At 41.7% G+C, this 13,823-nt stretch overlaps 1 protein-coding gene across 2 annotated transcripts in view; it reads left to right on the top strand.

Annotated features, from left to right (window-relative positions):
- The window catches only part of LOC123760250 (non-lysosomal glucosylceramidase), a 60,620-nt gene that overhangs the window by 26,368 nt on the left and 20,429 nt on the right, over positions 1-13,823 (top strand). For both annotated transcript variants that reach the window (XM_069338415.1, XM_045745746.2), the window contains exons 6-9: positions 1,583-1,701; positions 4,010-4,130; positions 6,788-6,923; positions 11,941-12,066. In XM_069338415.1, the coding sequence (XP_069194516.1) occupies positions 1,583-1,701; positions 4,010-4,130; positions 6,788-6,923; positions 11,941-12,066 (502 nt within the window). The remainder of the gene's footprint in view (positions 1-1,582; positions 1,702-4,009; positions 4,131-6,787; positions 6,924-11,940; positions 12,067-13,823) is intronic.

The following is a 13,823-nucleotide window of genomic DNA, read 5'->3' on the forward strand; positions in this document are numbered from 1 at the left end:
AGCAGTGGGCTCCTTCCCTCAAGGTTTCTCACTACGTTCATGGATCTTAGCTTCTTGGTTGCAGGATTGTGCTGGAAATTCCTTGAGGATAATCAGTTAATAACAACCCTTGCATATGCCATGAAAGAGAAGATGGTTTAGATCCATTCTGGACCCTTATCTCCGTGACTGAGGAACAGTGGCAAAGGGTATCATTATAAGGCAAGAGGGAAGGTGAAGTGAAAAATGGTGAGGGTTAATGGAGATGTAAAGTACGAAAACAAAGCTTATCATTTCATATGTGTTGATCGAGTTGTTTTCAGTCACATTATTGTGACTTCATCTCTGCATCTAGATAGTCAGTTAGCTCGGTTGAAGGTGAGCATTTTTTACTCCGTCATCAGGTTTTGACTTGGCAAAATTGTTTGTGATTATACAGCAGTACATTATTTGTTTATTTGATTTAGTTATGTGGTACACTCTCCATTTCTTGTCTTGCAGTTTGACAGCTCTGGTGACCTGTTACTGGCTACATCCAGTTGTTTGCCACAGTGCAAACCAGTGGATGAAAACCAAACCAGTGGCACTGGTTTGCCACCAGTGCCTTGGTGTATTAGATTGGGGGATCAGCAGCTGCCGAATAGCACAGTTAAGCCGAGTGCTGTACTCGGTTCTCTGACTCTTACAGTCACTCCTCCTACCTCCTCCTACCTGAGGGTGGATCACGACCACCCTCAGGTATGTGTTCAGTCTTCCACATGTGAGGTTTTGACTTTCTTTAAACTTTGTCTTGGTAGTCCATTTATGTCACGGCTGCTTCAGAAACATGTGCTTAAATGATAGCATTCTTAGCAGGTGTATCATAGAACACAGAATGCAGGTGGAAGACCAAACAAGATTTTACGAATTTCCTCGTCCAGAAGTGTGCGAAGCTAGTTGATAATTTTATCCTTGTCCTAAGAGACGACAGTGAAAAGCATTGGATTAACCTATGATTTAACTTAGGGTGCATGGAAGCAAAGCATGAGGGCATGGAAAATCTATAGGAGCAAAAGAAAGAAAGCATAGTCATATCAAAGGGCCATAGGTATCGTGTCAGATCTCTGTTGATTTCTTACTCCTGAATATTTCTGATGTCCACCAGAAGAAAATCTTGGGAACCCGCCAGTGTACCATCATCTAAGGACCAGATGTTAAGCTCGCTAGACACACTTTCGGTGACATTAACTTGCAGAAAAGGAGAGGAGCTAGGGGATCCTCCTGGACACTCTCATGTGGGTTAATTTCTTGAATTAATTAGTAGTTTAACTACTAATTAGTAGCTTCACGTTCTCGGTGTAGCAAGTGTGTCAGAATGGAAGGAGAAGAGAGAAGTGATAATGAACTGCATGAAGTACTGCTCCCTTGTGACAAAGCTGTTCTACGAGATATTCAGTGAGCTTGCCCAACCATATTAAGCACTACAGTATCATGTTGTGAAAGGAGCTTTTCATGTATTCTCAAAAACCTTAAATGCATCATTTTTTTTTTTTTTTTGTGTGTGTGCATGTTAAATTGTTGTTATATAGTTATTTCATATTTTAATAGCTTGAATATATTTTAGGTGAATGCTGGAGTGAGGTGTTTGAACAAGCACACAAGGACACTAAATTAAAAGGAGTTGTATTGCATCAAACTCTCAGAAGTCTAAATCTCCGTTATTGTTTAGCAATCAGGGAGAAGGTCAGTTATTTAATTACATTTTGTCTTGATTTTTTTTTAATTTGGAGCACACTCAAAATTTCAAATCTTTACATATTAAATTTACATGATTTGATAAAACATACTTCTGTGTCCCTCTTTATTGCTGATGTCTTTGTCCTGCCTTTTAAGGGACCATTAACAACAGGAAAGCCTTCAAGTAGCTATTCTTTTGCACTTACATTATGAGGCCTTCTCTGCATACAGTATTTCATTGCCTTTATATAATATTGACTGTCTATCCATCCCTAATGTTGTTGTAGAATTGTATTGCCTACTTTCTTGAGTTTTATCACATGCTGCTCTTATCAGCACTATTTATCACATGCTGCTCTTATCAGCACTATTTATCACATGCTGCTCTTATCAGCACTATTTATCACATGCTGCTCGTATCAGCACTATTCATAATCTTGCCACACACACACACACACACACACACACACCTACTGTTTTCATTTTACCGTACAGTCATTAGCATCATAAAAACGCTTCAATCACCCTCTGTGGTTGAATGCTCAACTACTCAATATGTACTATGGCAGCTCTCTCAATCTATGTAGGACAAATGAACAATTATATATATATATGCTGGTTAGTATTGTATAAATGTTTGGCCATGTCTGTGGTAAAAACAAAATAAAAAATAATTGTCAACTCTTGAGCTGCATGAAATTTAGTCAACACAGAACTACAGCTACAAAAGTTTGAGATTTGGTACCTTTACCAAACTAAAGTTTGGTAGTTTAGTTTTGTAGAGCATATTGCACAAATCATTGAGATTGTCATTGCTGGTAGGGAAGCTGTCATTCAGTTATAATTTTCCTTGTTTTCCCACCTCTCACCTCAGTTTGATGGGCATTGCTCAGGTGTGGACGAGGTTTAGTCTAAAATGGTAAAGGAACTGGCAGATGAACTCTGTCTACCACTACAGCTTCTTTTGTAAGGATCTTACCACCAGTAAGACACCAGCATCACCTCCAAACAACACAATGAAGGGCAGAGAAGGAAAAGGTGGATTCCCGAGTTTGTGACACTTTCTTTGTCGGAAAAGACCACAGAAATGATGCCAGTCTTCTCCTCCTCTGCTCAGTATTGCTATTTGTGATGTACTCACCTAGTTGTGTTTGTGGGGGTTTGAGCTCTGGCTCTTTGGTCCCGCCTCTCAACTGTCAATCAACTGGTATACAGATTCCTGAGCCTACTGGGCTCTTATCATATCTACATTTGAAACTGTGTATGGAGTAAGCCTCCACCACATCACTGCCTAATGCATTCCACCTGTTAACTACTGACACTAAAAAGTTCTTTCTTGTATCCCTGTGGCTCATTTGAGTACTCGGTTTCCACCTGTGTCCCCTTGTTCACATACCACCCGTGTTAAACAGTTTATTGACCCTGTCAATTCCTCTGAGAATTTTGTAGGTAATAATAATGTCTTCCCTAACTCTTCTGTCTTCCAGTGTTGTGAGGTTCAGTTCGAGTAATCTTTCCTCGTAGCTCATTCCTCTCGGCTCGGGGACTAGCCTGGTGTCATACACCTGATGCTCCCGGACGCAGGTTCGAATCCTTGTCACGGCCCTTGTGCATTTGTTCACCTGAACCTTTTCTAACTTCGTTTTGTGATTGATGTGTTGGCCAGGAGTGAAGCATGACTGACTACATGTGTCTTAAGTTTGAGTTGACCATTATGTCTTAGGGGATTTGGTCATTTGTAATATTCTGACTGGCACTGTGGTATTTCCTTCTCCCTTGAGGGTTGAGCCATCTGGTTGCAGATGAGCCAAAATGTTTATATTATGAGACTGTTTTAATTTCAAAGAATGGTTCACTATGGTAATGGGTTAATTGGTTATCCCTGCACAGGTGAGGAGTCACAATAACGTGGCTGAAAAATGTTGACCAAACCACACACTAGAAAGTGAAGGGATGACGACGTTTCGGTCCGTCCTGGACCATGCTCAAGTCGACTGTGAGAATGGTCCAGGTTCTCGACTTGAGAATGGTCCACAATCGACTTGAGAATGGTCCAGGACGGACCGAAATGTCGTCTTCCCTTCACTTTCTAGTGTGTGGTTTGGTCAACATTTATCCCTTCCTTGTGGGGAGGTGGAGAGGACACGTCAGTGTAAAATGCCACTTGCTCCCATTGGGCCAAAAATTTCTTAGGAGCTGATGTTTCTGCCATCACACAAAGGTGTCAGTGCCATACATTACTGGTGTTACTGCTCTCCCTCCCAGACAGGAACATTTCACTGCTGTACACTGAAGGTTTTATATTTGCCCGCAGACAGGAGTATCAGTGTCAAACTGTCCTGGATTTGATCCTCTGGGACCAGGTGACTCCATTTGGAATGATCTGAAACTGGATGGCGAGTTGGACTCCAGCGACGTACCATTAACCAAAACAAGTACGCTCGTGAATTGTAAAATATTTGTCCTAGAACAGATGTGTTATATTAGTGCTAATAATAATAATTTATTAGTATTAATAATATAAATATTATTAGTGCTAATAAACTCAATTTTGAGTTATTTTACAGTATAGAACATAAAGGTATGGTCATGTGTAATGTAATAATAGGGCAAATTGTATTTTACAATGGGATGTTTGTGTATAGGAATATGAAAGGTGCACCTCATAAGAAGTGATCACAGTAACACTATACAAGGGGCTGTGTGTTATTAGTGTGTGACAAAGATTTACTGGCTGTGCTTTAACCAGAGAATTCCTGTTACTGGTTCAGGAGTCCATAAATAATAATAATATATAAATAAAACAATTTTTATTCAGGAAAAGTACATACATAGTTGATTTACAAACATAATGTTGGATTTATAGATAGAGCTAGTACATACAATGCCTAAAGGCACTAATACGCATAGCGTTTCGGGCAATCGACCCTGTCTATTGTATGTATGCCTATCTATTGTCTAATATGAAATGGGAGCACTCTTAAGGGGCTTTCAAACATACAACATACAATCAGGACAAGAAAAAGACTGTTATGTGTAGATTACAAAATAACAGTTGTGTTTTGGATTAAAATTGCCTCATTCACTTGCCTGGCACAGCCAGGGGTCGTGCTTCTCTACTGTGCCCACTTTAACCACTGCACTGCGCAAAGTGCCTTTAGATACTCTCAGAGTTTTTTTTTTTAATTAGGTTATATTTTAATGTATTTTTTGTAATGTTTTCATTACTCATTGTGATTTTAAATGGAAATAGTTGAGTTTGGAAACATTTTGACATTAACTTTACCTAAATATATATAAAAAACAACTTTAATATGCCCTTGACAACTGCACTAAGAAGTTTTTGCCAAAAACAGGTGCACAGTGCAGTGGTTAAGCTTCACTTTTTTAGATTGTGTTGGCAGTTATTTGAACATTTTGTTCCATGTGGGGCTGTTGTTTTGTTCAATTTCTCATTATATGTATGTTTTGTTCCCCCTACCTTGCATGTTTACATTTTGGTCCGGCTGCGTGTCAGGGTTGTCATCCTTGGTAGATGGCTGGCACCTTTCTTGCCCTCACCAGAGTTATCTTCTCTGAGACGTTTGAGCTTTCTTCTCTGTGAGTTAATTCCTCTCAAGTCATCTCATTTCCAGGTAGTGTGTGGATTTGTTTTCCACTGTAAGTTCTATTGATGTGAAGTGTTCAGCTGAGATTTTTCCTATGCCTGGCTTTGCTACTTGTCAGTGGATGATCCAGGTATCAAGTGTCCATTGCAATTGGGAGAATTTGTTTTAGGTTCACATGTATGAGTGGGCTGTTACGGCTTTCTCACCCATCTTGCACCTGACACTACTGTGTGCAGCATTCCCAAGTGCGAGGCTGTGTTCTTTGACCCCGATGGTCACTCTCTTAATGCTTTCCTCACTCTGCCAGTTGGGTTCAGGAGTCCTTTTTATCCTCGTGTGTGTGCCGTTTGTTGGTGCTTGACCTCTGTTCTGACTGAGCTATCCTCTCGGACAGTGGCTTATCGGGCTGCAGATTTGTTCTCTGCTGTTCCAGCTCCTGCTGCCCCTGACTGAGCAGCCAGGTTGCATGGAAGCCGGTCTTCAGTTGTTTTATAAAGAGGATGTTGTCCACTTTGTTTTGGACACCTGTGCCAAATTTATTCAGGTTCGGTCACCTCTGCATTGATATTTGAGCAGCAAGTTTTCTGGCATTGATTTTTTCAGATTTCCGGCCTCCTTCATTGGTTATCGATGTGGTGGATTTAAAGGTGCGCACACAGTTGACATGGCAGAAGTTGTCTGCTGTATTGCACATGTCTTTCCAGCAGTTGCTGTTTAGCAATGAACCCCCTCTTCTTATACCTTATGATCTATTGCCACAGCCACGGTTGCTGCCTCTACACTGTTTGTTCTGCTCTTGCATGATGCAGTTATATTTATATTTGATTTGCAGTGTCTGTCAGGGCATATCAAATATTCTTGTGAAAAGTCTTTCTTGCTTTTGTCCTCCATTCTCATCAGTGTTTGATGGACAAGATCTCCTTTCTCTAGCTATGCAAGATTTTGGCCATCTGCAGTCAGACCTTATCAACTCTTATGAAATTAGTCACCTCCTGTGTGTGGTATCATCTTCAGATTACAACACTTTTGTTTAAGTTGGAAACATTTACAGTTTCCCTTTTGGCTCTATTGTGGCCACTTGGAAAAAGGTTTCTCTGGGGACTGGAGTTACTCGGAGCCTGGCAGTGTGTGTGTCCTAATGAGTCAAGTGCATTAGGCTAAGTTAAGCTACCAAGGTAAAACTTGGAAAGGGACATTTCATTTCATATGGTGGTAATTTTTTGTTTTTGTTTGGGAAATTGTCTAAACAATAATGGCCTAGTTTCAGTGAATCTCTGCCCCCATTCCCCCCCCCCCCCCCCCCCCACACACACACAATGTATACACGTTTGTAAAAACCCCGGCTGGGACAATCTGACTAATTCCTTTGGTAATATGCTAATAGGTAGACTATGTAAAATTGTGGTGTTGAGCTTTATATGTATAGTATAGGTTTTGTTTATTGCTTTACGTGAAAGTGATTTTAATTTCCCTGTGCTTCATAGGAAAGGGCGAAGAAAGAGCAGTTGCTGTTTGTGGAAAATGTAGTATTAGTGGAAATAGTTCAGGCATGGTAGAAATGGTCCTGGTCTGGGACATGCCTCAAATTGTTTTCAAGAGCAGAGAAGTAACTCATACCAGGTAAGAATAGATGCTAATATACATGATTATTTCATATTATATAATTAATGCAGTATTGAAACTGTGGTGAAGTATAATGTTCGCTGCATCTAAAATAAAGGAGTGTTTCTGAAGCTGAAATAGTTGGATGCTGATCCTTTATAGCTTTATTGTCCGATTGTTCACGGTAAGATAATTTAGAGCTTATTCGATCCTACTTATTAAAATTGTATTCTTCTTGGTTGGGAATTTTAAAATTGCTAAAAACTTATGCAGTAGATTTAAATAAGGTCTGCCCACTTAAAATAATCTGTTCTTTGTTTATATAAGGCTTCAAATCTCTCCTTAAGAGAGATTTGAAGCCTTAACACTTTCAGCCTCCCGGCGAAGGTAAAAAAAAAAACCGTATGTGCTCCCGGCGTTTTGCCGCGTAAGCGTAAAAACAAAAATGTGTATACTCTTTTTACTCTCCTGACCTTAGTTCTCGAGCTACGTATTTCATTTTGGTACCAACGTGTTCACAATAAAATTCTCTAGAAAAACATCAGTAAAAAAAAGTCACGAAACGTATAGGGATACCAGCACCAAATAAATAACTACGAAGATGACTCGCCGTGAGCGCCCAACAGCAACAAAATGTTTTTACTCTTGGGATTGTTATCACCTCTACACTTGTCCTACAGCATTAATTTTGGTATCAATGGACTTGCAATGAAATTCCCAACACGGTGATATGAATATAATCGTAGAATAATGATTGCGGCCCGCCCGCAAGAGTGTGGGAAGTGGTGAAATTGTTACCCGGTATCGGTGACAGGGCGACACACGGCGCTTTGAAAGTTTATACTTATTTCACTCTCGTGACATTATTATTCTATGTACGTCATTCATTTTTGTGTCAATGTGTTCGCAATAGAATGTTCTATGAGTCCGTAGGTAAAAAAGATCAACAAAGCGTAAGATAGAATAGCGCCAAATATAAAACAACGCTGGAACATATCAGTGAGCGTCAAACACACACGAAATGTTTTTACTTTTGTTATGTTTGTCAAGTTTATACTTGTTGCACACAGTTATTTTTTGTTGTACATTGATCGGAATAAAATTCCCTAAACAGACATATGCATATAATACATGATATGGGGGAAAGCATTACCAGTATAAATGGCTAAAGTCACCCACCTGCAACCCGTTTGGGACATAATACCATTTGATCGAAGTGGTCCACACCTTTCATGAACTTATTGTACCATGCAGCCTAGTGGTGAGAAAGAGAGCCTCATGGCGCACAGTTTGAAACAAACCCAAAGTAAATCGGATTAAAATTGAATTTTATACAAATATTTTAAAAGAGGACATAAATTTATGTCCACTTAGCAGGAGCGGGTAGGCAAAACAGGACGCCGGGAGGAGTCCTGATCCGCAGAAAGTGTTAAGCTCCTTATTCAACAGAATCGCTCGGTTGCTTTCTAAACTAAGATCATACACAGTCAGGCAGGACGACATACTGGCATTGATGTTCTAGATAATTTTCAGTCATTCTTGTAGGGCTCATTTTAGATGCTAGGGAGTTTCTAGAGAATATTCACTCCAGCCAGGATGACTGACAAAGGTCATTGCATGAAGGTTCAAACCCCTTCTGAACTCTATGTTGGCATTACAGATGCATAAACTGATTGCCTGAACTACCCACCAGAGAACTTGGTTCATACAGCAAACCATATACTGTAGTTCACCAGCCCTCTTACCCATGACCAGAGCTAATACTGTACTGTACTGTTGTTCACTAGCCCTCTTACCCATGACCAGAGCTAATACTGTACTGTACTGTAGTTCACCAGCCTTCTTACCCATGACCAGAGCTAATACTGTACTGTACTGTAGTTCACTAGCCCTCTTACCCATGACCAGAGCTAATACTGTACTGTACTGTAGTTCACTAGCCCTCTTACCCATGACCAGAGCTAATACTGTACTGTACTGTTGTTCACTAGCCCTCTTACCCATGACCAGAGCTAATACTGTACTGTACTGTAGTTCACTAGCCCTCTTACCCATGACCAGAGCTAATACTGTACTGTACTGTAGTTCACCAGCCTTCTTACCCATGACCAGAGCTAATACTGTACTGTACTGTAGTTCACTAGCCCTCTTACCCATGACCAGAGCTAATACTGTACTGTACTGTAGTTCACTAGCCCTCTTACCCATGACCAGAGCTAATACTGTACTGTACTGTAGTTCACTAGCCCTCTTACCCATGACCAGAGCTAATACTGTACTGTACTGTAGTTCACTAGCCCTCTTACCCATGACCAGAGCTAATACTGTACTGTACTGTAGTTCACTAGCCCTCTTACCCATGACCAGAGCTAATACTGTACTGTACTGTAGTTCACTAGCCCTCTTACCCATGACCAGAGCTAATACTGTACTGTACTGTAGTTCACTAGCCCTCTTACCCATGACCAGAGCTAATACTGTACTGTACTGTAGTTCACTAGCCCTCTTACCCATGACCAGAGCTAATACTGTACTGTACTGTAGTTCACTAGCCCTCTTACCCATGACCAGAGCTAATACTGTACTGTACTGTAGTTCACTAGCCCTCTTACCTGTGACCAGAGCTAATACTGTACTGTACTGTAGTTCACCAGCCCTCTTACCCATGACCAGAGCTAATACTGTACTGTAGTTCACCAGCCCTCTTACCCATGACCAGAGCTAATACTGTACTGTACTGTAGTTCACCAGCCCTCTTACCCGTGACCAGAGCTAATACTGTACTGTACTGTAGTTCACTAGCCCTCTTACCTGTGACCAGAGCTAATACTGTACTGTACTGTAGTTCACCAGCCCTCTTACCTGTGACCAGAGCTAACGAAAAGAGAACCTTCTATGTCACGTCCTTGAATGGAGAAGACAGACTTGAGGTTATTACAAGAAGCTGAGAATAAATCCACAAGGGCCGTGAGGAGGTTATCTTGAGGTTATCTTGAGATGATTTCGAGGCTTTTAGTGTCCCCGCGGCCCGGTCCTCGACCAGGCCTCCACCCCCAGGAAGCAGCCCGTGACAGCTGACTAACACCCAGGTACCTATTTTTACTGCTAGGTAACAGGGGCATAAGGTGAAAGAAACTCTGCCCATTGTTTCTCTCCGGCGCCTGGTATCGAACCCAGGACCACAGGATCACAAGTCCCGCGTGCTGTCCGCTCGGCCGACCGGCTCCCTCGAGGGTTCAAACTTACGTCCAGGATGATCCCAGATGCGCCTTAATCGACTGCGCCACGTCATGGATAAGAATTGCATGGATAAGAAGTCGAGCACAACATCCAGGGACCAAGCAGGCTCTGGAGGAGGACCGACTGGGCACAGGTTCAAGAATGTCAGAGTTAACTTCAGGAGTGGAGAAGCAAAGTCAATCCTTGAACCCAAAAATAGAGGCTGAGAAAGCAACACCTATATCAGGTGACATTGTTGGGTAGTAGATGACTCTCCACCAATACCAGGAAAAGAAAGACAATAATAATTAAAACTGCAACAGACAGGAATAATGCCTGGTGAAGGGTTTGAAAATGATACAAATGGTTCCTTACATTTCTTTGACTTTGTGTTTGCAGCTTCCACATGTTAGCATCCTGACATGTTTAGTGGTGAGTTGGTCACTCGTGTCCAATGCCTGTGTCCTTTCTCTGCTTGGGTTCAGGCTAAGTCTCATCCTGCCTCTTCCAGATTTCATCATGACTATTATGTCATTATCTTTGTTATGTACAGCCAGGTTTTCATTATTCTATGCACTATGGGAAGAAAGATCAGGGAAGTTGTTGAGGAGGCTGCCCTGATATACAGTGTTAAATGTAATGAAGTGCTCTTCTCTGGGCATCACCTCAGCACTGTGGCTGCCTTGTATCCCATGGTACTGTAGTGGGTTGCAGCTGGGCTGAAGAGTGAGGTGGGCTCATCGCCTAGACCCCAGGGAGACTTGGGCTGCCACTTGGTGGCAAAGGAGCATGTCTAAACATTACATTGTTAGGAATGTTTTCTAGTGGTTTTCATAGTTTTGTTTTGGTTATTTTCACTTCTACAAAACATTTCCCTGAGTTTGGATGTCTTGTAGCCTCCCTATCATTGCTTCTGTGGCAGCTTGCCTGGATGTCTTGTAGCCTCCCTATCATTGCTTCTGTGGCAGCTTGCCTTAGTATTGATTGATCTTTGATTACATTCATAAAGGGGAATGGGAACGTTGTAAGGACTACACAGAGTAATCACACTAACATCATGCATCAATGAGAAAATCCTTAGGAGCTGTGATGAGGATTCGAACCTATGCAGTGGGTATTCCCACACACCTGCCCCAGACAAATATGTCGTGGCTTAGTTGTCTGGGGCATGTGTGTGGGAATACCCACTCTATAGGTTCGAATCCTCATCACGACTCCTATGGATTTTCTCCTTGTAAGGATTCTTGTCCCTAGTTGGCACTTCCCCCCAGATATCTGGCATTGCCTGGTGTAACAGTTAATAAGCTTGGGAACTACTGAAGTGATGCCCAAGAAGGGGGTATATCATTGCATTCAACAGTATTAAGAATCTACTGAGTGGCTACTTGAAAAGAAGCTTTTCATTTGATCTACACTTAATAACTTAATTTGTTTAATTTTGAAATTTATTGACTTTTATCTCTGTTGTAGATAAGCAGATCAGGTTAGTATCCATTTTACTTTAGTCTAGAAACCATAACTGGCTGAGATTGTTTACATTATATGGAGAATTTTATTGTCAGAATCCAAATGTAAGGAGTCCACTGTACTATTATTATTATTATTATTATTATTTTCATCATTATCATCATTATTATTATTATTAATTATTATTATTATTATTATTTATTATTATTACTGTATTATTATTATTATTATTGTGCTTCATTTTCTTCTGGAAGAGGTGAATGGTAGTAAATATATTGTGGGCTGAGAATGCATTTAACACCTGCTTTAGGAGTCGTTGGAATATCTCGCTAAACTCTCAGTCCAACAGACGATACGTACGCTGGTTTGGTGATGAGCACACATCAGCGCAGGAGATGGCTGCGTACGCCCTTCACTACTATAAGAAATGGGAGGATGATATTGAGGCCTGGCAGAATCCCATCCTCCAGGACAAGTAAGCCTTATGTTCTCCATGTGTGTAATTACCTAAGTGTAATTGCCTAAGTGTAGTTACAGGATGAGAGCTACGCTCGTGGTGTCCCGTCTTCCCAGTACTCTTTGTCATATAACGCTTTGAAACTACTGACAGTTTTGGCCTCTACCACCTTCTCACCTAACTTGTTCCAACCGTCTACCACTGTTTGCGAAAGTGAATTTTCTTATATTTCTTCGGCTGTGTGTGTGTGTGTGTGTGTGTGTGTATGTGTGTGTGTGTGTGTGTATTATCAATGTGGAGTGTATATGTATGTTGTACCTAATAGGCCAAGTTGCCTAACAAGCTGAATTTTCCTGATATAATATATTTTCACAATTTTATTCCTGTAGAATGGTTAAGCTTTGCATTATATTATATATGATTTGATTTTTTTTTTATTTTGAGTTAACTAACAGAAATTTGATTAAACTTAGCCTAATCCATCTAACTTAATCAAACCTAACCTATCCTAACCTAACATAATTAAGCCAATAATTCATGATCTTAATGTAATATAATAATATTATATATAATAATACTATAATATAATATATAATATAATAATACCTGTAGAAATAACTAAGTTAGCCCATATTAAAACTAATTTTTGTTTTAAACCCGCCTGGGTTTTCTGGGGGGAGCCCCGTCGGCTCCCCGGAGCTATACCAGCTGATAAGCTAATGTCAGACTTTGGCATCAGTCATGTGTATGGAGTTCTAGGACCTACCGGGGACCACGGCCAGAACCTGGCCCCCTCAGAAAGGCAAGGGGAGCAATGGCCTATAGAAACCCCCGTGTGGTTGGATGGCTATGTCTGACATCGACCGGGTCAAGCATCCAGAAAGGTAAGCATTCCAAAACAAACCCCTATTCTGGTTAAAATTGCTACCAAAAGCCAAACTAGTGGATAGAACTCCCCAACAGAAAACAAGCGAACTAGTATGACGTCACTGCGCCGCTGTCTGTGCAGCTCCCCCCTCCCCGGGAGAGGGAACGGGGAGCTCCAGACCTCCCACGCCGGCTATCCACCCATCAGTTCTTCGGCTGATGCTATAGGCACCGGTTGTGTGCTCCGGCTCCAATAGTTATTTCAGCACTGTACTTAGAGTGTGGTGTCTGTCTTCTAGGTGGTGCGTGAGCTGGGTGTGTGTCTCCAGTACTCGGGCTGCATGCGCCTAGGGTTCCCTTCCCTAGGTGCCCTGTAAGTACTGCCCTTGGGGCTTGGGACTATCTTCCACAAGTTCCTTGGGTTCTGCCCCCTGCTAGGCGTTTACTGCTTAGTTTTCGGCCGCTCTTTGTGTGCTCGGGTGTTCTGTCTCCCTTGTTCGCCTTAGGGTAAGGGGCAGTTTTGCACTGGCAGGGCGCAGGGTGCTGTGCAGCCTGTTTTCACCTAGATGGCGGCCGGCTCTGTTCCGCCTGAGTACGCTGTCCTCTTGCGGGGTTTTTCTTTTTCTTTTTGTTCATCTACCTGGTGGGGGGTCTGCCTTCGTTCTTGCCCCCCCCTGTGTCCCTTGTGTTCTGAGTATTATTCTGGTGGTTTCCCCTGCTAGGTCCCCATGAGTGTACATGTCCCGGGGGTTCAGCTCTTAGAAAGTTGTTTGGTAGCTTTGGGCACCGGTTAGCAGTACCCTGCCTGGGATTACCTGAGCGCGAGTCCTATTATTGTAACGGGGGGGGGGGGAAGATTAGGAAAGTTAAGTAAAGCAAAGTAAAGGTAGAAGGAGGGGAGGAGGAAA

Source organism: Procambarus clarkii, chromosome 39 (assembly GCF_040958095.1).
Source record: "Procambarus clarkii isolate CNS0578487 chromosome 39, FALCON_Pclarkii_2.0, whole genome shotgun sequence".
Taxonomy (NCBI): domain Eukaryota; kingdom Metazoa; phylum Arthropoda; class Malacostraca; order Decapoda; family Cambaridae; genus Procambarus; species Procambarus clarkii.